The sequence below is a fragment of the Myodes glareolus genome, chromosome 16, assembly GCF_982192425.1.
Source record: "Myodes glareolus chromosome 16, mMyoGla1.1, whole genome shotgun sequence".
Classification (NCBI taxonomy): domain Eukaryota; kingdom Metazoa; phylum Chordata; class Mammalia; order Rodentia; family Cricetidae; genus Myodes; species Myodes glareolus.
Genome location: NC_142041.1, coordinates 34153753 through 34181342, shown reverse-complemented (window position 1 = coordinate 34181342; position 27590 = coordinate 34153753). Strand labels below are relative to the sequence as shown.

At 43.1% G+C, this 27590-nt stretch overlaps 1 protein-coding gene and 1 long non-coding RNA gene across 2 annotated transcripts in view; one reads left to right on the top strand and one right to left on the bottom strand.

Annotated features, from left to right (window-relative positions):
* Rigi (RNA sensor RIG-I) overlaps nucleotides 1-27590 on the bottom strand; it is a 43108-nt gene that overhangs the window by 10197 nt on the left and 5321 nt on the right. The window contains exons 2-14 of the mRNA XM_087897184.1: nucleotides 24170-24304; nucleotides 19516-19697; nucleotides 18472-18616; nucleotides 17242-17364; nucleotides 15330-15437; nucleotides 14451-14604; nucleotides 13256-13514; nucleotides 11080-11242; nucleotides 9249-9353; nucleotides 8798-8955; nucleotides 7750-7885; nucleotides 5369-5517; nucleotides 3092-3182 (exon numbers count right to left, since the gene is read on the bottom strand). Coding sequence (XP_087753310.1) covers nucleotides 3092-3182; nucleotides 5369-5517; nucleotides 7750-7885; nucleotides 8798-8955; nucleotides 9249-9353; nucleotides 11080-11242; nucleotides 13256-13514; nucleotides 14451-14604; nucleotides 15330-15437; nucleotides 17242-17364; nucleotides 18472-18616; nucleotides 19516-19697; nucleotides 24170-24304 — 1908 coding nt within the window. The remainder of the gene's footprint in view (nucleotides 1-3091; nucleotides 3183-5368; nucleotides 5518-7749; nucleotides 7886-8797; nucleotides 8956-9248; nucleotides 9354-11079; nucleotides 11243-13255; nucleotides 13515-14450; nucleotides 14605-15329; nucleotides 15438-17241; nucleotides 17365-18471; nucleotides 18617-19515; nucleotides 19698-24169; nucleotides 24305-27590) is intronic.
* On the top strand, nucleotides 17153-24561 carry LOC125390835 (uncharacterized). Its single transcript, XR_007228890.3, has 4 exons — nucleotides 17153-17247; nucleotides 18520-18685; nucleotides 22586-22791; nucleotides 24112-24561. It is a non-coding gene; the product is annotated as an uncharacterized LOC125390835 (long non-coding RNA).

The window sequence follows — 27590 nt, the reverse complement described above, 5'->3', positions numbered from 1 at the left end:
TTTTCTGTATTAGCTATGAAACAAGAAAGAACCATTCAGAAAACATCTTAGTCATCTTAGCCCATTCATTCATTCATCTAACACTCAGTCAGCAATTATGGACTATGGTTTGTCAGATAAGAATATGATGGCTAAAGATGACATTTTTATCTATAAGAATAATAAGCAGGAAGCCACGGCGAAGGACGTGGGGTGAGACCCGAAAGATGAGAATGATGAGGGAGGTCGGCTCAGGTGTCAGAGGATAAAGATGGTTAATTGGTAGAAGCAGGGCACTGAGTATGGTCTAAATACATGATGGAAAGATGAATGGAAGATATATCAATGGAAGAAGGGAAGGAAGGGAAGGGCAGAAGGAAGGAGGGAGGGCAGAAGGGAGGGAAGGAGGGAAAGAGGCAGAAAGGAAGGACCCATCCATGCATGCATGTATGAACAAATAAGAACATATCATCTGTCTATTTGTCTGTCAATCACAAAGTTTGAAAGTCAGTTAGATTCACGTTGGAGAGATGGCAGAGCACTTTGAAATCCAGTCACATTAGGGTAGCATCAGACTTGAAAACCACACTTTGAAAACTTGAATCCATTCTACATGTAAGAGGTCTGGAGATTCCATGTGGGAAAAGTATCAGAACAATGACTGAGAACCAAGAGAGCAGGGGTGGAGACTTGTTTAGTCTACACAACCCTGGCAGGAAGAACAGGGTGAGGGCATGTCATCCAGCGTGAGACCTTCTGGGAGTCAGGCCAACGCTGTGCCGAGGACTAGCAACGCAGGCTTCTTCCAGGTAACGATGGCCTCCCACTCGGTGACCACACTAGCTAGAGTTCACGATGGCCTGGACTGCTGGTTATCTCTAAAATATGCAGTCGATAGAAGAAAATCTACCGTGTGAAGAATAACAATGTAATAGGTCTGGAATAGCTTTATTTCCAGAATTTGAAGAGAGGGATCAGCTTAAAGAGTGCCTGACAAGCAACTGTGGTTTTGTCTGCAGGACACAAAAGGAAATAACTTCCTGCATGGAACTAGAATAGTGTAGCTTTTGTTTGGTTGGTTGTTTTGTTTTATTTTTCTTTTCTTTTTATTTTTTTTTAATTGATTTCATTGAGCTCTACATTTTTCTCTGCTTCTCTCCCTGCCTCTCCCCTCCCCTTCAACCTTCTCCCATGGTCCCCATACTCCCAGTTTACTCAGGAGATCTTGTCTTTTTTTCCTTCCCATGTAGATTAGATCCATGTATGTCTCTCTTAGGGTCCTCATTGTTGTCAAGGCTCTCTGGTCTTGTGAATTGTAGGCTGGTTTTCTTTGCTTGATGTCTAAAATGCACTTATGAGTGATTACATATGACATTTGTCTTTCTGAGTCTGGGTTGCCTCACTCAATATGATGTTTTCTAGCTCCATTCATTTGCCTGCAAATTTCAAGATGTCATTATTTTTTTCTGTTATGTAGTACTCCATTGTGTAAATGTACCGATTTTCCTTATCCATTATTTGGTTGAGAGGCATTTAGGTTGTTTCCAGGTTCTGGCTATGACAAACAATGCTGCTATGAACATAGTTGAGCACATGTCCTTGTGGCACAATTGAGAATCCTTTGAGTATATACCCAAAAATGGTATTGCTGGAACTTGAGGAAGATTGTTTCCTAATTTTCTGAGAAATCGCCATACTGACATCCAAAGGGATTGTACCATCTTGCACTCCCACCAGCAATGCAGAAGTGTTCCCTTTTCCCCACAACCTCTCCAGCATAAGTTGTCATCAGTGTTTTTTTTTAATTTATTTATTTTATTTATTATGTATACAATATTCTGTGTGTGTGTATGCCTGCAGGCCAGAAGAGGGCACTAGACCCCATTACAGATGGTTGTGAGCCACCATGTGGTTGCTGGGAATTGAACTCAGGACCTTTGGAGGAGCAGGTAATGCTCTTAACCTCTGAGCTATCTCTCCAGCCCTGTCATCAGTGTTTTTGATCTTGGCCATTCTTACAGGTGTAGGATGGAATCTCAGAGTTGTTTTGACTTGTATTTCTCTGATGGCTAAGGATGTTGAGCATTTCCTTAAGTGTCCTTCAGCCATTTTAGATTACTCTGTTGAGAGTTCTCTATTTAGATATATACTCCATTTTTTTTTATTAGATCATCTGTTCTTTTGATGACCAATTTCTTAAGTTCTTTGTATATTTTGGAGATCAGCCCTCTGTCTGATGTGGGGTTAGTGAAGATCTTTTCCCATTCTGTAGGCTGCCGTTTTGTCTTGTTGACCGTGTCCTTTGCTTTACAGAAGCTTTTCAGTTTCAGGAGGTTCTACTTATTAATTGCCTCTCTCAGTGTCTGTGCTACTGGGGTTATATTTAGGAAGTGGTCTCCTGTGCCAATGTGTTCAAGTGTACTTCCCACTTTCTCTTTTGTGAGGTTCAGTGTGGTTGGCTTTATGTTGAGGTCTTTGACCCATTTGAACTTGAGTTTTTTGCATGGTGATAGAAATAGATCTTTTTTATTCTTCTAAATGTTGATATCTAGTTATGCCAGCACCACTTGTTAAATAGGCTTTTTTTTTTTCCATTTGATAGTTGGGACGTGTGCTGGCTTTTTGAGGCACTGACTGGGTCAGGCAGAGCTACGGCTGCAGCTGTTCGTGTAGCCGCTGCTGTGAAGGAATCCTGCAGACGTGGTTCAGACCCCTAATCAGTTGACGCTGAGTTAAATTGGTTTAATAAAAAGTGAGTTCACCTAAGTGGGCCTGACTTATTCTCATGACCTTTTAAACAAGGGCTTAGGCCTTCCCTGACCCCAGAGACTTGAACAATTCATGTGCTGGGGGTTCCCGGCTATTCTTGGTCTCCTCCTCCTGACTAACTGCCCCGCAGGTTTCAGGTTTGCCACTCCAGCCTAACCGTGTGTCCATTTTCAGGAAATCTCTGTGTACAGACATAAATACACATTCATACCATAAACTTATGTGTAATCTAGTAACTTTGCCTCTCTGGTTCAATGCTGACTGATATAATCACAAAATAATGAAACATAGTATACATTTTATACACATACTATACGAAATCTACTTCACTGTTCATAAATACCTGTTGCCTGGTTTGTTTTGCCACGTCCAGTCAATATGCCAGGCTGTAGAAAGCTGAGTGCAGGATTTTCTTCAATCCATTTCTTTAAAGCCTGAAAGTGAAAAGCAATGACCAGTTGGATACTACTTGTAAAGATTGAACCTTGTATTAATTCAGTATTGTGTGTATATGCATGTAATTACAATATATATGTGTGTATATAATATACATACACAAAATACTATATATGTATGTATGTATGTATGTATTATAAAGCTGAACATACAGATAGATTTCAGACTAAGTCCCAAACAATAACGAATTCTAGTGGTCTAGATCTCTATGGTTCATTATGGCTTAATTTGTAAGATGTTTGAAATGATTAAAAAGACAAGGTTCAGAACAATGGTACACAGAATAAGTGGATTTAGCAAGACTTTGAGAGGCAAGATCGATATGCATGAATCAATTGCATGGTTATATATCAGCAACAGACAACTGCAATTTGAAAAATCTGTGTGTTACGTGTGGGTATACATGGCTGATCATGTTTGGGAGTGTGGAGAATTGGGTCAACCTTAGGTGTCATTCCTTAAGAGCCACCCACCTTAGTTCATTTTGAGACTGAGTAACTCCTTGGGGATTGCCAAGTGGGCTAACCTAGCTGGCCAGCCAGCCCAGGGTCTGCTTATCTCTCCTCCCCAGCGCTGGGATCACGAGTGGGCACTGCCACGCTCAGCTCTTCTGTGTGGGTGCTGGGAATTGCATCCACATCCTGATCCTACACTTCCAATGCTTCACTCACTGAGCTATCTTCCCAGCCCACAATGTGAATTTGTTTTGTTTTGTTTTGTTTTGGAGACAGGGCTTCTCTGTGTAGCTCTGGCTGTCCTGGAACTCACTCTGTAGACCAGGCTGGCCTCAAACTCACAGAGATCCTCCTGCCTCTGCCTCTCGAGTGTTGAGATTAAAAGCGTGTGCTACCACTGCCTGGCTAATGTGAAACATTTTAAAGTACGATTTCTCAATCGCATCACTAAAACTATCATCTAGGTGCGACTCTAAGAAAACTATGCATGACCTCTATACCAAAAATGACAAAACACTAATAAAACACAGCAAAGGGGACTGCAGAGATGGCTCAGGGGTTAAGAGCACTGACTGCTCTTCCAGAGGACCCAGGTTCAATTCCCAGCACCTATATGGCAGCTCACACCTGTCGGTTCACTGCAGTTCCAGAGAATTATCATGCCCCTTTCTGGTGTTTGTGGGTACTGCATGCAAAATACTAATACACATGCAGGTAAAACACCCACATGCATTAAAAAACAAAACAGACTAGAAATGTTCAGTGTTCAGAGACACTATAAAGATAACTAAGTCAGGCAGTGGTGCACACCTTTAATCCCAGCACTCGGGAGGCAGAGGCAGGAGCATCTCTGAGCTCGAAGCCTACTTGGTCTACAGAGCAAGTCCTAGAACAGCCAGAGATAGACTACACAGAGAAACCCTGTCAAAAAAAAAAAAACCTAAAAAGCAGGCTGTAGGTCAGCAGAAAACACTTCAAATCTCCTGTCTCCCAGAGGACTTTCTTTGGTCATCCTACAAAAAGAATCTTAAGAAACTTAACAATAAGGCAGCAACCTATTGTTTCCCAGAACTGGGGCTAACACTACTCAAGCAGGCTAGATGAGTGCTCAACCACTGAGCTCCAGCCCAAAACCTCAACTTTGGCACTGGTTGTAAAATCTGAATAAGCATTTTAAAGGTGATGATCTCAAGACAAATTTCTAAAGCATTTAAGATGTCCAAGCATATTACTAATTAAATGTAAATCAAAACCTACAGGATGGCTGGAAGTGAACATTTTAATGGGAAGGTCTTAAAAAGGATGAGGTTGGGGGCTGGAGAGATGGCTCAGTGGTTAAGAGCACTGGCTGTTCTTCCAGAGGTCCTGAGTTCAATTCCCAGCAACTACATGGTAGCTCACAACCATCTGTAATGAGATCTGGTGCCCTCTTCTGGCATGTGTGCATACATGGAGGCAGAATGTTGTATACATAATAAACAAATAAATCTTTTTTTAAAAAAAAAAAAAAAAGATGAGGTTTTTACTCCATAGTGCTAAGACTTACGACTATGGGTAAATAAATCAAGGAGGTATTAGTGTAAAGATAAACAATCAGAACAGGCTCACACAGGTGTGGATACTTGATTACAGGGTAGTGAAGAAAGGACAACCTTGTCAATAAAGTAGACACACACACACACACACACACACACACACACGAGGCTTACATCCACAAGTGCTCTGGTTTTCACGAAAAGAATGGTTTTGGTCTCCGGCTTTAGGTGGTACTCTTCTTGTAAGATCAGGTAGAGGTCTCTGAGTTTAGGATTCTCGTTGCTGGGATCCGTGGAAATTTTTTCTAGTTCCTCCAGCTTTTCTGCAAATGGGGAGCATTTTGCAAAAGGCTTATGAATGTAAACGCTTTAGAACTGTGGCCTTCCATTTCAAACGGCTAACCTCTCCATTGTTAGCCAGACATCTGAGAAGTAAGCCCTAACCTCAACTGGTGTACCCCTTTAGGAAAGGAGTTTAGCAATACAAAGCTCACACATTCTTTGGCTCAGTAATCTACAACTAGGGATTTGACTTGCAGTTCTGTTTAGAAAGCTGTGGAGAAGATTCCGAGGACAATCACTGAGACTGCCAAAACCATGAAAGAAATACAGAAAATAACCCAACCCCTGAGTAACTGAGAAACTGCTCCGCCAGGTCCTAGGCTACCCAGCTGATGGAAATACAAGGCTGCCGTTAAAAGTATGAACCTGCCAATGTGGAAAGATCAAAAGAGATATATATTTTTATTTGTTTTTTTGTTTATTTGTTAGTTTGTTTTTTGAATCAGGGTTTCTTTATGCAGCCCTGTCTGTCCTGGAACTTGCTCTGTAGACCAGACTGGCCTCGAACTCACAGAGATCCACCTGCCTCTGCCTCCCAAATGCTGGGATTAAAGGGGGCTTTCAAAAGGATATTTTAAGTTAAAAACTGGAATACAGGATATCTTGTCATTTAAAAAATGTATGGTATACTAGGGTCAGATCAAACCGGATTATGATGGTCATTGTTAAGTTCTTAAAAATAACCTTAAAAATTCAATTCTATATCCTTGCAGCTCAATGGCTTATACTAAAGACAAATACTACAAATAGACCTGGTCATTAATTTCATAATTCGTTTTATCACACTTTACTATGAGTTAGTGCTTGAGTTATTGTGTATGTATGTATCTGTAGTGTGCGGGTGGTGGCATTGTTAGTGTGTGTTACTGTTCAGTTTTACACAAGTTCAATGTGACATTGGTGGTGGGAAACTGAGCATAGTAGAAGCCCTTACACATGGAAATGAAGATAACACTTGTTTCATCCTTTGTTGGCAGTCCAGACTTTGTAAAACGCTAAGTATATAATGCAGGTTAAATTTAGCTGCTACTTATGAGTCAAGTCAAAAGGCAGCAACAGACTCCCTGTGTTTGACAACTGTTACCTAGTTCAGAAGAAAAGCCGCTCACTGCACTGAGAAGTCAGCGAGACTCCAGCATGTCTCTGTTGTCTCACTAGGCCTTACTCCTAGCGTTAATAGAAAACAGACCTGGCATCCATATCAGAACTAAATCAATTTGGGGAATGCCATCTCTGGTTGGCTATAGATACAAGGGTCCTGCCAAGACCACCAAAAGCATTCCATGAGCCACAAATGGCTAATTCTTCTTTACAGTGAAGAATTTCGTGTTTGTCATTTGTAAGTTCTGTGCAACACTATCCCCCATATCAGTAAAACTTATAGTAAATAGTCATGTGTACATTTTCCCTCATATAACTGACTGTATGTTTATCAACACAGCACATCACTGGCAATGCATATGTATAGTAAATAATTTAATATAGACAAAAAAGTTACTAGTAGTGATTACTACTCAATAGAAATGTTCCATTTACTATGTTCTTATGTTTGGAGTATAATGTAAGGGCAGTAGGGGCATTTTTTCTCATTATTGGAAGTATACATAAGCCAGGTGCAGTGGTTCACACCTTTAATCCCAGCACGTGGGAGGTAGAGACGGGCAGATCTCTTTGAGTTTGAGGCCAGCCTGGTTGACAGAGTGAGTTCTAGGATAGCCAGGGCTACACAGAGAAACCCTGCCTCAAAAAAACAAAACAAAGAAATATCCATAAAGCATAGTTTTCTTAACATCATTAGAACACATGTTGGTGTTATTAAACATTTTTAAATTACTGCGTTAGACAGAATACCACTACTTATTAACTCTGAGAAGCAGCTTTTCCAATTTCCACTGTTTTCCCTTTTCTCAAAATTAAAGGTGTGTCCATAGGTATTAGATTTTTCTGAAGCTAAACCCTCCTGGGTTTTTGTTTGTTTGTTTGGTTGGTTGGTTGGCTGGTTGGTTGGTTATGTTGACTTTAAGGTTTTTGCTTTCTTTTGTTTGTGGTGCTGGGGTTTCAGCCATGCTAAGGTCATGCTCCATCACAGCCACTATCATGTCCCATCTTAGACCCAGCACAACGGCATCAGCGAATACATGTACACTAAGTATAACGTGCACGCTGCCAATCAAGCCCCCAGCCTCCAGTGACGACTTCCGAGTCACCCTCACCTTCAAACCTCCGCGTAAGATCTTGCTCAGTCTCATCAAATGCTGCTTCTTTGACATCACGGAAGAAGGCTTTGAGGTAATTAAGAGCATCTTTCATCTGGGCATCCTCACTGATGATGAGAGCATCATTGTATTTCTGTTTCAAATGAAAGGTCAGTCTCAGTACACTTCCAACTCCTTATGTCTCCTACACTGAAGTTCAACTGGCTGTACTGAGATCAAAACCAGTTTCAAGAAAATCTTTCTCATATTGCACAGCTGAGATTTAAGAGGTGAATAACCCTTAGTGGGTCTGTGAGAAAAACCTCTGAACTGAAAGCTGGTTTCCTTCTTTGTTCCATTTAGCTAGAAACATTAATTAAGTAGATTCACTTCATATGGTAAAATTCCACCTTGGGCGAGGAACAGCAATATATCATAAAAAAGCAATAATAAAAGCAAGTCAGCTTTGACATCCTCCTGCATTGTGGTGCTGACATTCCCCTTAAATTCCAAAGTCATAGCTAAGTACCCATGGGCCTTTCAGAATGAAGGCCCTTACCACCAACTCTGAAAGTCTATTAAGCCTTAAAATTCCGCGAACACCTGCTACGAAGCAGGTCTCTAAATATTTCCCACCGTGTTAACAACAGAGTGGCGGTTGTACTGCTAGTCCCTTCTTCTGTGTTAACCAGAGTCCGAGTGTTCTAAGCATGTGGCTTTAACAAACTAAGACCATACAGGCTTCAGGATGGGGCAACAGGAGCCATGTCTTGAACTCAGAGATGGCGGTTACCAGTCACCAATCTAGAGCAGTAGGGTTTTAGCATCACCCAATTTTCTCCAACCATATAAACAAGGCAAAGCTGGAGGCTCGACACAGACTCTGAGCCTCTCTTCCAGTCTTGTAGACTTGCTGTTAAGTCTCAGAAGACAAATGAGGTTGGGGACGACTTCCTGGGGAGTTTTTAATTCGGCCAGGATGAGAAGCTAATGTTCTCTCAGCTGCCACAGGGCAGGTCCCAGGAGGGGCAGGGACCGGAGCATGTCACTCACAGCAGCAACCTACCCGCAAATGGGACGTGTACAGAAAGAGCGCTCTGCAAATGTTGCTCTCCTTCTCCTTGTCCGGCAGCTGAAACACCATGCACGCTTTGTGAACTGCAACGATCCACTGTTCGTATCTCTGCGTGCCAAATTCTCGGTTTTGAATCTGAAATAATTTTCCTAGCAGGCGAAACAAACAAAAACAAATGGTTTTCAAGCATTGGTGCTAACATGCTTCACCTTCTAATTTTCTTTTTTATCCATTATAAATAGACTATTTATCCTGAAGAAGACTGTGTGCGTGTATGTGTAAATAAAATGATTTACTAAATGACCCCAAATCAAAGTGCTTTACATCTATAATTGCATATTTTTTTTCTAATTTCAAGAGGTCAATAGTTCATTTAAAAAAAAAAAAAAGGAACTGGGTTCGGAAAGACTGAGCATCTCACCTTGAGCTAGCACAGACTTACCGAGCTCCTCAGAGACATTCTTTGCCAGTTCCTCTGTCTCCTTCATCAGCTGAGCTAAGATGGACTTAAATGTGTTGGTAGTCCGTGACTCCACCTTCCTGAAAACTAGAGTCAAAGGAACACGACTCGTTTGAAAGAAGCACAGGTCAAATGCTGCCATTTCCAAACCCTCTTCAGCCCTTGTGATGCTCTTCGGAAAGCCACAGGCTCCACACCCACTAGTAAGTGGCTCAAATCCCAGCAAATGCTCAAAGTCTTGAAACAGCCTCACGTTGCTTCCTGCGCCAGCCTAATGTCTCCCCTGCCTCCGTGTAACCCAGTCTCTCAGCCTAGCTTTACTGGAACCTCTACTCTGACCATCTGGCTGCCCTCGGGGTTCTGCAGGCACCACACTCCAGCCCCATTTTCCTGCTTTCCTATTCTCTTTCTCTACACCTTCTGCCCCTTCCCGAGAGTGTCCTCATTGGTCTTACTATTCACACTTGTGTACTTCCGGCAGAAAATGAATCGCCTGTCACATGCCATGCTCCGGCAATAGAGGACTGGCAAGAACTACCAAATGCTACGCGGAAGGCTGGTTCTTGGAGGGAAGAAAGTCGTGCTCCGAAACTCAGCCATCCGAGCCCTGCAGTACAGGTGGAGGCAAGGCGCCAGGGAGTGAGGGGAATGCAAGTCAGTCTTCCCTGGGGAGGCTGAGATAAAATTAGCAGGGGAGGAGAAAGGCAGGAGAAGGAGCAGCGGTGCAGAGAGCACAGCTGGGACACAGGCTCAGGATAACACGAGCAGAGTTTGCAGAGCCAGGGAAAGCAACACAGCCTTTGCAAGACTTGGAAGCAGATGAAGTTCAAAGGCAGAGTGATACTTTATTTATGCCTTATGAATAAAGCTTGCCTAAAGACCAAAAGGTAAAACTAAGCTGCTAGAGGCCGGGCAGGGGTGGCACACATCTTTAATCCCAGGATTTGGGAGACAGAGGCAGATGGATCTCTGTGAGTTCGAGGCCACCCTGGGCTACACAGGATCAAGGCAGAAACAGATCAAGGTGGTGGTGCATGTCCAGCACTAGAGAGGAACAGAAAGTGGGATGAGATGGAAACTCGCTCTCTTTCTAAGGAAATCTTAGTGTTAAGACCTCTCTAGTGACTTGACTGCTTTGCTTTTCTGATCTTCAGGTTGAACCCCAATATCTGTCTCTGGGTTTTTATTATTTGTGCTACACAAACGGCTCAAACATGGGTGGGGTGGGAGGCACCTTCTTCACAGTGTCCATGGGGAACACTCAGAAATAAACAGAGCTGGGCCCTCCCGTTCCACTACAGGCTCACATGAAGCCATGTGTCACTGCTGCCCCTCCCTGCTCACATGGCTAGTTAAACGCTAATAATCTGCGAGTGAATCTCAGTTTTTAAAACCTGTTCTGGCCTTTTGGTGAGAGCTATTATGATTTAGTTCATTTCAACTACAGTTATCAGATACATACAGGAACAAGATGACCCCATAGTATCTAGCTAGGGCATGGAGCACAGAGGCCTGACCCAGCCACTAGCTATCAACACACTTAAATTTTCTCACCACCCCCTTCGCTCTCTTGCTGGTGCTTGTTTAAGGGTTTTGGAGACAAAGAGCAGGGATGCTGGTCCCTTTCAGGCTACTTTTGAGACTCAGGAGGAGAGGTCAATTAGGGAGAAAGACAGGAAACACGCCTATTCCTAAAGTGTGGGGTTAAAATGCCTCTGCCAAACAAATACAACATCAGAGTTCATCCACTGTCTCTGAAGGAGGAGGAGCAGAGTCACAGATTCCCGAGGGGTGTGTTCTGAGTCCCACTTACATTTCTGGGGTTTATAAACAACCTGCTCCAGTTCCTCCACGTTGTCTCTGACCGTGGCGATCACGGACGTGTCAAGGGCGGCGCAGAGTTTGCAGATATGCAGCACGGCTTCCCGTACGGTTTTGGCGTCTCCGACACCCACCGAGGCAGTCAGCCCGACGACCTGTAAGGAGCATCCCCATCAGTGGCTCTCGAACGTTCTCCAGGATGTTGTGAGCAGAAGGGCCCCGAAGTGAAGCACTAACCAAATCTCATCATCCAGACACTAACGAGAGTAAGAGCGAGAGGAAGCCTTCTCCAGACAGGACTACTCTTTCCTTTCTCCCCGTGTCTCCTACTGAGGAGGAGACACATCACGACGGGAATGAAAAGGAATGACGTGTCCGTTCCAGTCACATACATGGCCATTCATTTTGTGTGCTTTGACAAGTGCCTTCAACATTCAGTGAAGGGGAAGCGGCCATGGAAAACGAGAGCTGTGTAGATCCAGTGAGACGGCATCCTTCAGCCATAGCTCGATATTACTGAATGATTAACTCACCAGTGAGGCGGCGTCCTTCAGCCATAGCTCGACATGACTGAATGATTAACTCACCGGTGAGGCACCTGTTTACCACCAACATTACTTGAAAAGAACGAGCTGTGGGTACCACACTAAATGTCCTTCAACCTGTACACCCGAAATGGGCAATTACTGGAGCAAAAGAACTGCATACAATTCATGGTTTACAGCCTCGCTCGGGCCCCTGATATTATACCATGACTCTTTATTATACCCATCTCGGTTCCCATCCACGGTTTCAGATCTTCCTATCCTCTCCAAATCCCTCTCCCATATCTACATTGATGCTTTTTAGCAAAGCACCTGCCTCTCCTCTAATGGAGAAGAAGGAGAATGTATGTACAAGACTCCTTTCCTGTCCCATCTAAGAATAACCTTCTGGAGCTGACTGAGAAGCCAAGGACAATGGCACTGGGTTTTGATTCTACTACATGTACTGTCTTTTTGGGAGCCTAGTCTGTTTGGATGCTCACCTTCCTAGACCTGGATGGAGGGGGTAGGACTTCCCACAGGGCAGGGAACCCTGACTGCTCTTAGGACTGGAGAGGAAGGGGGAGGGGGGAGGGGGGAGGGAAATGGGAGGAGGGGAGGAGGTGGAAATTTTCAACAAATAAAAAAAGAAGAATGACCCTCTGGAGTGATTGTTGTCATGTGACATGGGACAGGGTGCTGCTTGTTTTCTGGGTTCAGCCATAGACCCGCCCACCGATGCTCTGCCTTCCAGATGTCTCCAGGGGCATCTGCCATAACCATCAACTTTACCAGCTGTCCCCCTTTCCCGTTCTGCCTCATCCGCTGCTGTTCCTTACCTCACACTCAAGTGACACGGTAGGGTTCTAGGATTTTGGAGCATGCCAGGCTCTTTCATACCTCGGTGCCTCTGGACACACAGAACCCTCGTACTGAAAATCACGAAGCCATCTCCCTGGAAAACTCCTCTTAGCTCCCCACTTCTCTATTAGGTCTTGCCTTGCTTTTATTCGCTTTCTGACTATACCCTTTCCCCATCTCAGCAGCAAACCTCGTGATGAGCTGTGTTATAACTCCTATGTAGCTGGCTCCCTGCAAACTCAACTGTATGAGAGCCAGCATTATATCTTCTGTAGCAGTGTCCCCAGGGCCTAAAAGAATGCTCAAGGTACATGGAAGCCCATGATTCACACAGGTGACCCTCAAATCCAGATGTTAGACATCTGTGAATTCACACAACCATGGATCAAAAAATATGTTTTAACTTCCCAAGTCCTAAACACGTATAAATGTTCCCACCTTCATTCCCTAAGCAATACAAGAACTATTGATATAAAATTTGCATTTTACTGTACAACATTAGTAATCTAGAGATTATTTAAAGTATGCAGGAGGAAAGTGTGTAGATATAAATGCAATGTCATCTCAGACAAGAGACTTAAGCAGCCTCGGTTTTGGCTTCTGTGAAGGGTTTCCACCCTGGATACCAAGGACAACTGTTTGTCAAATGAATGAACCAAAACTAGACAATGCGTTGCTAGACCTAGAATGTGAGGAGGATGACCTCAAATGTGGCTACAAGAGTAACTCAGTGGGATTCTGGTCAGCTAGGGCTGCTCTGAGACGTCACCTGACTGGAAATACCTGAGGCAGTGGGCCTGGCGACCCTCCGAGTTTGTGATCTAGGTATCGGAACATGATCTGATTGTACGGGTGGTTTTTACTGGTGTTATGGCATTCATCAAAGATCATCAAGGTGAAGACAGACAGTGAGGGGATGGTTCCATCGTTGAGACTGTTCACAAGAATCTGGGGTGTGAGGATGATGATGTCTTTGTTCTCGATAATGTCCTTCACTGAGACATTATCAGCCGTTGCCCCAGAAACGCCCGCTACGCTGTACCTGGGAAATGACAGAAATCCCTTATTACCAACTGCAATGTGAACAAGGAAACAAAGGTGAAATGCCAGATCTGAGCAACAGTTAACGAAGCTCCCCCTAAGCCCAAAAGAATACAACCGGGGAGTAGTTTAAGATATCACTCAAACCTGACAAAAAGCCAGCAATCAGGAAATGCAAGTTGGTTATAAATGACCACAGTATACTTATTCTTTCAAGTCATTAGGAGACGAAAAAATTCTTCAAAGAGTAATGTCAAATGAAGTATAAAATCATTAAGAATGACTGGTGTATCATCTAAATATTAACCTCAGCCGCAAAGTCATTCACTCTGCAGAGCAACCCATGAGCGCTTAGCTCTTCTGGTGGAGCTGAATGAAAAATATTATTCCAAAGAGGAGTTACCTCTAAAACCTAAGTCTATGGTAATTTTCTCTAAATCATATCTTTTAAAAGCACAGAACAGGGGATGGAGAGATGGCTCTGTGACTAAGAGCACTGGCCATTCTTCCCAGAGGACCTGGGCTCAATTTACAGCACCCACATGGCAACTAACAACTGTCTGTAACTCCAGTTCCAGGGTATTCAACACTCTCACACAGACATACAGGCAGGCAAAACACCGATCCACGTAAAATAAAATAATAAATTATTTAAGGAACAACACAAAACAACTAGGCATGTCAGTGTACACCATGACACTGTGACCCCAGCACTCAGAAGGTAGACGCAAGAAAATCATAGCTATTCTAGGCCAACCTGAGCTACATAGTGAGTTGGACAGCTCTGGCTACATGAAACCCTGTCTCAGAAAAGAGCAAAAAAAGCAAACAAAGAAAAAAGAAAAACCCAAATGAAACAAAGTATATTCATTGTATGAAGCTAGAATTTTTTTTAAAAAAAAAAGAAAAAAGCAGTTAAACTGATTATAATACATACCCAAGTCTTTCAAAATAGCGTGAGAACACAGTTGCCTGCTGTTCATACACAGGAATTTGATTAGCAAAAAAGACCACTTTCCCTTTTCGTCCATGTGGTGATGTTTTCAGATGATGCTCACATATAAGAAGTGACACAAAGGTTTTCCCACAACCTTTTAGTATGGAAGGAAAAGGAAACAGATAACTAATGTTAGACGCTTCTCTAGAATGTACTTATTTTCCACTACTCTATCATTGTTGGGACAGATAAACTAATTAGTTGGTGTGGGGAGTCCTTCTGTATATGTGTTGCTTTTATTGGTTAATGAATAAAGAAGCTGCTTTGGCCTGTGATAGGACAAAGTAGAGCTGGGGGTGTTGGGGGGACACTAAATTGAATGCTGGGAGAAAGAAAGCAGAGTTGTGAGAAGCCATGTAGTAAGTCATAGCCATGTGGCGATACACAGATTAATAGAAATGGGTTAACCAAAGATGTAAGAGCTAGCTGGCAATACATTTAAGTGATTAGCCAAACAGTGATTTAAATAATATAGTTTCTGTGTGATTATTTCGTGATCTAGGCAGCCGGGAACGAACAAGCAGCTTCCACCAACAATCAGCCATCTGCAGGGACAGCAGCAGTTTAAACTATGGCTGAAAACTATCAAGCTATTTCCTAGGTAGCATGAACTCAAACAGCAAGAACCAGAAGTAAACTAAGAAGGCATTTCTCTTGCTTTTGTCCATGTTGTTTAAAAAGATACATTGTGTTGATAGGTCAGCTTTCACAATGGCAAATGCAACGGGGAAAAACTTGAACTTTTTCATTTTATCACAGAACCCAAAAATAGAAGAAAAAGCTAAGAGAAAATTGCATAAGTTACCACAACTGACTCACCAGTAGGAGCACATATTATTGTATTTTTCCCTTTCTCAGCAGGCAGAGCAAGCTCCAGTTGGTAATTTCTTGGTTTCAACGGACCATTAAAATTATTAGAAGATGCTTCTACAATATAGAAGGAACAAAGTTACCAAACAGCCAGTGTTCTATCTGTCATTCAGTGGACGTGAGTTTGGACTCTAGCAACAAGGGCCCCATTTAGGAGGTTTGGAATCCAGCCTCTTAATAACTGTCCCACTTCCCCCCATTGGTTTGACACATACACCTGTCTCTCAGTGATAAAGTATCAATAACAAGGAAACAGGAAAGGCCAAAGTGGATTCTTTCTAAAGCATGGAAACTTAATTAAGGAAAAAAGAAAGCAAGAATGGTCTAATCCAAAGCAAAGCTACTCAGAACAAAGAAACAACAGATCCCCAAAGACAGCTGAGAAGAACCAGGCTATTGACATCAGGTTCTCAAAGCAATGCTAGCAAGGAGAAACCACGCTGTATGTTCCTCCAGATCCCAGATGGATCAGCACAGCCGGGAGGTTTAATGATCTGAGGCTTTATCTCAGAAACAGGTCAGCGTACAAAATGTCAAGAGACATAACAGCCTGAAATCGCCTTATGTGTCTAACCTTCCCACTGTAAAGAAGGAGCCATTTGCTAGGCGATGGCGGCTCACACCTTTAAACCCAGCACTCAGGAGGCAGAGGCAGGTGGATCTCTGTGAGTTTGAAGCCGGCCTGGACTAATGTGAGTTCCAGGACAGCAGGACTATTTCACAGAGAAGCCCTGTCTCGGGAGGGAGATAAAAAGTAAAGAGTGAATGAGACTTTTTAGAAGGTTGAGAAAAATCAGCATTGCTTAAGACACGTATGGATCATTGCATGTCTGAAACATTTAAAACAACCCATACTGTATCACTCTGGCATGACAGAAACCTTGCTTCATTCAGTTGTTGATTCCATTTGTACGGTATCTTTTTTATATTGTTCTAAAAAATTATAATGTCCTTTTAACACTATTCATTATTCATCTTATTGCCTTCCTGATACATTTTGTTATAAATATGCTTCTTTCTGGTCTCTTTATGATATTTAAAGGAGCATTAGAGGCCTTATCCAGCCAGAGGCAACTTTCATGGCACCATGTGTATGAGAATGAGTTGATTCGAGCCCTCCACACAGATGCCGGCAAACAGAGGGCACACAGCGCGCTCATCCACATGTGTGACAGCCCTGAGATCCGGGCAGGACACTAAGCAAGTGACTCATAAACAGAGGTATTGTTCTAGAGCACAAGGCTACTTTGGGATGTCACAGACACTGAAGTTCTGGGATCACCATAGTCATCAGAGGACATACACTGGACATATACTCTCAGGGGTAGAATGCAGATAAGATCAGCAGAGGCCACAAAAGACAGGAACAGTGGTTCTAATTATGAAATCACTATTGCCAAACAAATTCCCTTTCCTTTCCTAATGATCCTTTTAAAAAAATAAATAAAAGGATTTTCAAAAGGCATCACATGCTGGAGAAAACCCATTATGGAAAAGAACAAATGATGCCCGGTACCGGAAGGTGCGCATGGATTCTGAGAACAAACGATGCCCGGTACCGGAAGGTGCGCAAGGAGTCTAAGAACAAACGATGCCCCGGTACCGGAAGGTGCGCAAGGAGTCTAAGAACAAACGATGCCTGGTACCGGAAGGTGGATAGGGATTCTGAGAACACCCGATGCCCGGTACCGGAAGGTGGACAGGGATTCTGAGAACAAACGATGCCCGGTACCGGAAGGTGCGCAGGGATTCTGAGAACACACGATGCCCGGAACCGGAAGTTGGGCAGGGATTCTGAGAACAAACGATGCCTGATACTGGATGGTGGGCAGGGATTCAGAGAACAAACAATGCCCGGTACCTGAAGGTGTGCAGGGATTCTGACTGAGAACCTGGCATTCTGGCTCCTCTTGTATAAAAATCTGTATACTGGACATCTCCATTTCATCATCTTCAATAGCTTTACTTTCGACACTTTTGAAACCTTTGCGAGATTGAAAAAAAAAAAAGCTTAGAATCTTAATGTAATCTGATTATGGTTTTGGTTGTGAAAGCTCCGAAAAGTCCCAACACTAAAAATCTAAATTTCCATTGAGCTTTTACAACCATACCCTTTCACTTTCTTAACAATTTATTTATTTTTAATTCTTTAATTTATTAATGAATTAATTGTGTGTGTCCCTCGGGGCACAGGGAGTATGTGGAAGGTGGAGGATAACTTTTGGGAATTAGTTCTCTCTATCACGTAGGTCCTAGAAGCTGAACTCAGCTCTTCAGGTTTAGTGACAGGAAGGAGCTTCTCTCTGCTGAGCCATCTCAGGGCCCCTTTCATTTCTTAAAGCAACGGGAAGAATTATTTCGAGTTTGAAGCTCAGTTTGGTGTTTGAATGCCACTGTCCTTTAGAACCACGTGACTCCAAGTGTGGACCGTGCCGCTTAGGAGCAATAGGCATGGTGAAGCCCTCCCCACTCTGCACCTTGTGTCAGGAACACTGGCAAGAGATTCATTACTGGGCCCATGAAGGAGACACTCATGGCTTTCGATTCTGGCTAATCCATGTCCAAAGACACAGACAGTTCCTACAAGAATTTATGCTGTAAATAAAACTAGGTGAACACTAAAACTAGAAACTCGGGTATTTATCAAACTCAGATTCAAAGTAAGAGTGAGTTTCCAGAAGCCACATAAGACTGCCTTAATCACAGCAAATTCTTCATCCACTCCTGTTCTGTTGGTTCCAAATGGCTTCCAAACAAAAGAACTAATCACTATCCATTGTCCTTAATATTCAGCCTCTACTCTGGTAAGGAGATAAGTCTTGCAGTTTGAACCATTAGGTCTAGAATTTTCAAGTTATTTCTCTGATAAATTTGGAAGCCCTTATTTTTCCTTCCCCAGAATCTCTGGGCTAGCAAGCTAATTCCCTCCCAGAACTCAGCCTCCTGATGCTCGTTCCCTAGGGATGTAGCCTTGGGAAACTGAAGAGAGCAGTGTCTCTCACGAAAAGTAAATTCTGGGAGAATGTGGCAAGTCCTAGGGAGGATGGTGAGGGGCAGGTATGGTCCAAGGCTCTTTCCTGAAGCACCCCACCTTCAACAATCCACAGTTCACTGAACGTGTTGTTTTCTTTCTCCAAAGCAAATTTCAAAACCTTGGGCCAGTTCTCCTTATCCGATCTGAGAAGACATTCAACCATCTTCTCCGCACCCGCCATCATCCCTTTGGTGAAGCAGATCTGAGCGAGACAAACGCAGCGCACCGTGGGTCAGTTAGCTCTGTCTTCGCTGAAGACATATCTACTCAGGTAACACTTGACCAAAATCACCGTGAAGGCCTTGGTTCACATCATTTTGCCCCACCCAGTCCTAGCTTTTAAGATGTTCTTTCCTTCACCTTTGTCCTTTATATGTGATATCAATACATCAAGCCAAATGTTCTCATCTTCTGAATCCTGACATCCATTACCATCTGCAATCCCAGGGCAAAAAAGCTAACCCGTATGACAGCCATTTACAGAAAGGGTACATCAGCACACAGAGCTATTTGAAAGGCTCCAACTGCGCAGCAATAAATACTTTACAGAGCAGGTATTCTATGACTTTTATGTCTAATGACAACTAAAATGTACTGTGTATATGTTATTGTGCATCAAGCTGACATAAGCATTTTATGTGCATTACCTCATTTTACCCTACCAGCATGTGGCTAAGGTACATTTGTCTTACTTTAGACATGAAAAACCAGATGCTTAGAGAAGCTACAGGAACCGCCCAGGATCGTATCGCTAGTTAAGTGACTGAGAGACGATTATAATAAACGTGTCTATGTCCAAGAGCCTACCATTTCTTTTTTTCAGTCGTTGTTCTGTTCAGTGTGATTTGCATGTGCATAAAACACTATTGGGAGAAAGAGTAACGAGGCAGCTTTAACAGAGAACAGGCTCAACTTCAAATAGCCTAGCAGAAAAATGACCCCATTCACATTAAAAATTCTTTTCTAGTCATTGTATCTTCTAGTTGAGGTCTTTTATGGGTTTCAATTATCCTTTGGGGGCTTAAAATAAGACGGAAAACAGGAGTCATTTCCATGAGTCTCGGCATTTTTCTCTAAATTTGGTCCTTTGCATTAATTTACCTGTCTGATTTCTTCACATTCCTGATTAATCAAGCATTCAGACAATTCAGGAAGGATATCTGTTGGGTTGATTCTGGTCTTAAATTCTGGCTGTAAACGCTGTAGAAGTAATCTGTGTTCCTCCAACTTTTCAAGTTTTTGGAAATCCCAACTTTCGATGGCTTCATAAAGTCCACAGTAACCTGGAAAGAAAGAAAAGTGGGGAGTCCTAAATGAGCCCAACATAAAACGCCTTGACCATCAAAACCATAGGAATTCTGTTTGAATCAATGGTAAGAGACCTCAAATCCATGGTGCCAGAGCCACGTGTTTTTTGCCTTTTATTTCCTCGGGCATTTAGTCACAGTGGTGAAGGTCAACTAATACAGGTATCCATGATTTTCCACAGAGAAATAGCATTTAATTTTGGCACCCAACCATTCAGGTCTTTCCAAATTCATTATCTTTCAGGGTAAAGTCCTAAGGACAGATGTGAAGCCTTGTATTTGACCTTAGTATTAAATCTTCAAAATGTCCCCATGCATGTTAACAACAACCCGCAATTTACTTTTTAAAGATATTTATTTACTTATTTATTTATTTTATGCATGTCTATGTGTACCATGGGTGTGTCTGATGCCTGCAGAGAGCAGAAGAGGGTGCCAAATCCCTGGAACTAGAGTTACAGATGTTTGTGAGCCATCATTTGAGAGCTGGGAACCAAGCCTGGGTCCTCTGCAAGAGCAGCAAATGCTCAGAACCACAGAACCACATTTTCAGTCCCCAATTTACTTTTAAATTCGTCAAATTCATCATTTTTACCTTCTTAGTAGCAAGCAGTAAAAAAGACAAGAGGAAATATGAATCTTACTTCCTGCTCTTGAAGATTCTTTCTTCCACACCATTTCAAGAAAAGATTATGCCAATGGGCAAATCAAGGGGGAAAATGACTTCCAATTAAAGTAACCCAAGAAAGTATAAAAAACCAAGATCTCCTGAGTAAATTGGGGGCATGGGGACCTTGGGGGAGGGTTGAAGAGGGGAGGGGAGAGGCAGGGAGGGGAGCAGAGAAGAATGAAGAGCTCAATAAATATAATAAAAAAGAGAGAGAGAAAAAAAATAGTAACCCAAGAATGTCTCACTCTAAGGTGCCTGGGCAGAATCCCCAGGCTTCCTTGCCTCTAAGACCCATATTTACTTCATTCAGTAGCCTGGGAAGACAATAGGTTTTATTTCTCCATACCCAGGAAACTAACAAAGCAGCTCTGGGACCAGGGAGAAGGTCCAGTAGGTAAAGAGCTCACCACACAAGCATGAGGACCTGAGTTCGATCCCCAGCTCTCTCATGTCAACAGCCAGGTGTAGCAGTGTGGCCCTATAATCCCAACCAGTGTAGCCAAAATGGTTAAACTCCAGGTTCAATGAGAAACCCAGAATCAAAACCTAAGGTGAAAAGCTCCTGAGGAAGACATAAATGTCAACCTCTGACCTACACAAGAGTGCCCTCAGACGTGTACACACACACATAAACATATGCGCGTGTTCATCCCCTACCTTCCCCAACTGACCTCCCCGCTCCCACACACAAAGCAGCTTCACCATGACGAAAAGGAATCCCTGGATGCTGTTAGGACAATCTCAATATGCTATGGCCCCTGCAGTGTCTTTTCACCCTGCCATGAAACATTAGCAAGGGAGGAAAAGAAGTGTGCATAAGCCATATCCAGCAAACACCAGCACTCATGACATATCTGATGCACAGCTACATGACTGAGGCACAGCTACTACATGCCTGACACACAGCTACATGTCTGATGCACAGCTACATGTCTGAGGCACAGCTACATGCCTGAGGCATGGCTACATGTCTGATGCACACTACATGTCTGATGCACAGCTACATGTCCGATGTACAGTTACATGTCTGATGCACAGCTACATGTCTGATGCACTCTATATGTTGATGCACAGCTACATGTCTGAGGCACAGCTACATGCCTGAGGCATGGCTACATGTCTGATGCACACTACATGTCTGATGCACAGCTACATGTCTGATGCACTCTACATGTTGATGCACAGCTACATGTCTGAGGCACAGCTACATGCCTGAGGCATGGCTACATGTCTGATGCACAGCTACATGTTCGATGCACTCTACATGTTGATGCACAGCTACATGTCTGAGGCACAGCTACATGTCTGGGGCATGGCTACATGTCTGATGCACACTACATGTCTGATGCACACTACATGTCTGATGCACAGCTACATGTCTGATGCAGAGCTACATGTTGATGCACAGCTACATGTCTGATGCACAGCTACATGTCTGATGCACACTACATGTTGATGCACAGCTACATGTCTGATGCACAGCTACATGTCTGATGCACACTACATGTCCGATGCACAGCTACATGTCTGATGCACACTACATGTTGATGCACAGCTACATGTCTGATGCACAGCTACATGTCTGATGCACAGCTACATGTCTGAGGCACAGCTACATGTCTGATGCACAGCCACTGGATGTCACTCATTTTCGGAAAGCCGTAAGTGTTCAGTAGAGTGCACATAACTCTTCTGCAACATTTTTCATAACCTCTAAAGTTATTCTGTATGTGTTTAAAAGGTACTTATTTACATATATTATTTAGAAAGTTCAGAAAAATAGCAATGGCTAATTAATTTAAAATATATAGTCTCATTCATGGTTTATTGTAGTTAAAAAATTATAAAATTGACCACCTAATCACTTTTAATTAAGTCCAGCAATGTCGAGTAAACTGATTATGTCAAAATGAGCTCAAGGATGCCTTCCTCGTGCAAAAACCGTAAGTCTCTGCCCATGAGCAAGGCCTTTGTCCCTCGCTCCACCTCCTGCAAACGCCATTCTGTTCCTATGGCTCCAAGTCGGTGGCTGGCATGGGTGGAACTGTAAAGGCTTACAGCACCGTGGCTCACTTAGTGCAACCGTCTCTGCGTGGTAGCATAAGTGTGCTTCCCTTCCTCTGGAGAACTAGAAAGGATTCTGCTGTAGGCATGTACCATGTGTTTTTCTCCTTACATTTTATTTGTTTTTTAGCTGTTTATTCATTCTGTGACACTGAGATGCATTTGAGACTAAGGCCTCACCACGACCTGGGGGAGTGCTACCACCCAGACAGACACCATTTGGGATAAAGGCTATTTGCACGGCTTGTGTCTTAGCTGTGGCCGGAAGCTGCTATGAACATCAATGCAGAATTCGTTCTTCAAAGCTTTGTTTTAATTCTTTGGGAAAAATTCCAGGTATGGATCTTCTGGATAATGCAATGAGGTTTTTGTTTGTCTGCTTGTTTTTAGGAAACTCTATTTTCCACAGCAGCGACACCATTTTATAGTCTACAAATAGTGCACAAACCATACAGTTTCTCCACACCCTCACAGGAGGAATGGGTGTGCAGCAGTAACTCGCTGGAGATTTCACTTCCATTGCATTGAGTGATTTTAGCATCTTTTCACATGTGTGATGGCTAGTTGTATGTCTGGAGAAATGGCAAACCCTTTGTTTTTATTAGGAGTGGGACAGGGCGGGGGCACCGGAGTGCCACAGCGCATGTGTGGAGGTTGGAGAACCATTTGCAGGACTTGGTTCTCCCTTTCCACCTTGTGTTGAGGCAGGGTCTCTCTTTTTGTTTCTGCCATACACAAGGCTAGCTGACCCATGAGCTTCTGGGCCCCCCTTCTGTCTCTACCCCTTCTCATGTAAGAATGTTGGGAATTCAGATGCACACAGCTGAATCCAGCTTCTTCACGTGGGTTCTGGGAACCCAATCCTGTGCAGCAAAGCCCTTTCGTGAGCTGAGCCCTCTTAGCAGCCCGCCTGAGCAGCCAATCCACTTTGTCTAATTTTTTTAACCAAGTCTCCTCTGTTGAGTTAAAGGAGTTCCTTATATTATATAATATATATCCTATATATTATAGATAATAATCCCTCATCAAATGCATAATTTGTAAACATTTTCTCCCATTCTACAGGTTGGTCTTCCACTCTGGCAGTTGTGACCTTTGATGTACAAAGATTTTCAGACTTTTTGCAGCCCCATTTGTCTCTTTGTGTTCTTCCTGGCTATGTACTTGACATCATGCCTGCAAACGGACATGCTTCACCCCTTATGCTCCAATATAGATGTTTTTAAATCCCCATAACATAGATGTTTAACTTATCAACTCCTTCCGCTTTTGTCGGAGTAGTCACAAGGCATTCGTTTGCTTCCCTAACAATGTGTTTAGTTTGGCTCAGGTGGAACTTTATAGCTATGGCAGGTTATGATATAAAATTTAATACCGCATGCCTACAATTCAGCGGGATTGTCATTCACGTTCACACAGCTGCGCTGCAGCATAATGGGCCTCTGTGTAAACACTGTAAAACTGACTTACTCGCTCTCCTCTTGAAAGACATTGGTATTCTAGTAACACGGTCGCCTCTCCCACAGTTAAAACAATCCTGAAGGTTCCTTTGGATGTTTCTGGTAGATAATTCTATCATCTGCCTGAAAATGGTCCTTACCTGTCCTTGAACAATGAGACACAAACTACACAAAATTAAGCCTTTTTCCCTTACAGCATTCAAACACAGCAGAGTAAAGTAACTCCGGTTTGTGAGTGAGAAGAAGGAACCAACCTGCATTGTATAGGGCATCCAAAAAGGCCCGGAACCAGCCTTCCGTCTGCAGCTGCAGCAGGTACTGGAGGAACAGGGAGGCAGCTTCCATGGGGCCCTTGTTGTTTTTCTCAGCCTGGATGAACTGGACCTCCTCTGCAATCAGAAGCCAGGACAGGTGAGCAGCCTGCAGAACCACTCCTCACTGGGAGGTGGAACAGACCAGCCCCTCCCACCTGGGCTGGAAGTCATAGCCATGCAACCGAAGCAGCTCTGGGAAGCAGCAGACTCTGCTCACTCATCGACACACACGTCCCATCCTTTACACAAGCGGGTGCAGGGCTCCAAGCGTGCACTCTGCGAAACGAATGTCTTCAAGACTTTGGGAAAAAAAATAAATAAATAAGCTCCCCGCAGTTGGCAGAAGTCACAGTGGAGGGTGTTACATAGAAGGAAGCAATGGCTGGACTAAGAGGGTGCGGTGGGGTCCCATGGCGTCAGTAACCTGTGTAGCAGACGCAGTAAGCAGCTTGAACTAAGAGTACGCTTGTGATCTTTTCTTCTGGGTTCTTGCTAGGAGTGAAAAATACAGCAGAAAAATGGAAAAAGAGGGAGCTAAAGAGACCCGTGAGAACAGGGAGCAGGAAACACTAGCAATTGCTAGCTTCAAAATGGTATTCATTTTGACTAGACATGCTAACTCTACCCAGAACAGCTAGAAAAGAGAAACCCTCTCTCGAAAAAAAAAAAAAAAAAAGTAAAGGTTATACTGAAAGAGAAGGACATGGAGCATGGATGAGTAATTCCCACTGTCTTCTAGTACAGAATGTAAGTCATATACCCAGCCATAGTACTTTTTAGTGTTCCAGGTTCCTCAATGCATTCTTATTGATAGGATATATTTGTTACAAAATTAAGGTCAACCAAAAGAATCCAGAGCTCCTAAAGGAGCCAGTGCAAGAAAGAGATGACAAGGGAAAGAATAGAGAGTGTTACTAATCTAACAGAAAATTGAGAAAGAGAGAGCAAAATATTTATAGAAAAATATGATAAATTCTACAAACACAATGAAACAAGATACAACCAACTTCTTTTTTAAAAATAAAACTCAGGACCTGGGGCTGGAGAGATGGCTCAGAGGTTGAGAGCATTGCCTGCTCTTCCAAAGGTCCTGAGTTTAATTCCCAGCAACCACATGGTGGCTCACAACCATCTGTAATGGGGTCTGGTGCCCTCTTCTGGCCTTCAGGTATACACAGAGGCAGAAAATTGTATACATAATAAACAAACAAACAAACAAATAAATATTTAAAAAACTCAGGACCTCATATAGTCACACTTCTAGCCTCATCTAAACAATGTTATCATACTCTTCTGGAGGGAATGGGGGGATAGGTAAAATAAAAAATAACAGCTCTGGAACCCCAAGACCAAGTTCTCAACACAAAGGAGACTGATTTGCCCCAGAGGGACAGAGGGCAGGGATGAGGGACAAACACAGGAGACAGAGGAGAAGGGAGAAGGGAAAAGGAACAAGGGATATAGGGGAGGAATATTTGTCCCAGAGGACAAAGGACTGCCTCTGAATAGAGAGGAAACAGACATGGCCCATAGGCAAATGGTTTATAAAAGTACTGTTGGACCCTGAAATCCAATTACCAAGGAGGAGTCGCCCCAAGAGCCCATTCTCAAAACCACAGTTGATGTAAAAGCAAGAGGATTTTTCGTAATTCTGTTGTAACAGGGTCTTTCAGCATTCGAGAAGCCAGAAAGACCCCGAATAGCTGGTACAGGCTACTTTTAAAGCAAAAAGCCACAGAAACAAGGGGGGAGTCTGGAGGTTGTTCTTTAACTATTATGATTGGCTTATTCAAAGGGCTATTAACAATAATTGGTCTGAGCCAGGGCTGGAGGGTGGTTGCCAGATCAGATGAGGTAAGAGGAAACATCTGAGGGTTACTTTGCCCCTTTCCCAGGGACTGAGTAAAAACATCTATGGACATCTGTGGGTTATCTTGTCCCAATTTCAAGAACGGAGCTCCATTTGGAGAACACTCTCAAGGAGTCAGGGAGATGGGAAGTTTTCAACATTTCAGTACGTGCATGTGTAGTTGTTAGGTCCTTGGTTCCCAGGGGAGTGGGGGCACTACTGCTGAGAGGACTCAGCTTAAAGTTCTACAGTACAAGGGGAAATGGCACGTTAGGATGAGGTGCTTAATTCTAACTGGGCATGTTAACTAGGTGAGCCAAAGGGGGCTTCTGATTGCTGGACCCCAGTACTCTGATAGCTGGACTTTGATAGTTAGCCTCAGAAGGAGGAAGTGGCCACATAAGGAAAAAGACCTTGGGGGCTAGCTTCAGAAATGTAATCTATAGGGGTTTTTTGTTTTTTATTTTCTGTTTTTAGAAGAAGGCATAGGGAATAGGGGAGAAGGCCAAGGCCTGTCAAAGCCATGGCCACCACACTTGAGTTAGCCAGAATCCCTTAAATAGGTAGAGAGAAAAAAAAACCTTCAATGTACCTCTAACAACCAGAGTTTAAAAAAATTATACAGTCCTCTTGAATTTTTCAGGAAAATAGATGGAACTAGAAAACATTATTTTGAGTGAGGTAACCCAGACACAGAAAGACAATTATCACATGGACTCACTCATAGGTGGTTTTTAAACATAAAGCAAAGAAAGCCAGCCTATAAATCATAATCCCAGAGAACTTAGACAACAATGCAGACACTAAGAGAGACTTACATAGATCTAATCTACATGGGAAGTAGAAAGTATAAAAAGACAAGATCTCTTGAGTAAAATGGAAGCATGGGGCCCTTTAGGGAGGGTTGAAGGGGGGAGAGAAGAGGCAGGGAGAGGAGCAGAGAAAAATGTGGAGCTCAATAAAAATCAATAAAAAAATTATACAGTCTTTCACTTATTCAAGTATTTTTTATTGTTGTTGTTGGTTGGTTTTTTTTTTTTTTTTCCAAAACAGCGTTTTGCTGTGTGGTCCTAGCTGTCCCGAAACTCACTCTGTAGACCAGGCTGGTCTGCCTCTGCCTTCCAAGTGCTGGGATTAAAGGCGTGCGCCACCACCACCAGGCCAACCTCAAGTCTTTTTATCATGGCTGAAGTGTAACTATGAACTAACTTGGGGAGATAGAACACACGCACAGACCTGCACCCGAATCTCGCCTTTATCACAGTGCACGAATGCATATTTCCCATTACAACCAGAAGCCTGCTGAACCCTAATGATCTTTGAAAGCAGAGACAAAACCAATCCAAATTCAACTGTTTTTAATAATTTCTGTTTCCTCTTTCTCTCATCGTATTTTTAAAGATGTCTGTTTTACAGTCATGTGTATTTGGTGTCTGTGTGTGGGTTGTGTGCCTGTGAAGAGGATGTCGGATCCCATGGAACTGGAGTTATAGACGGCCTGATTCAGGTGCT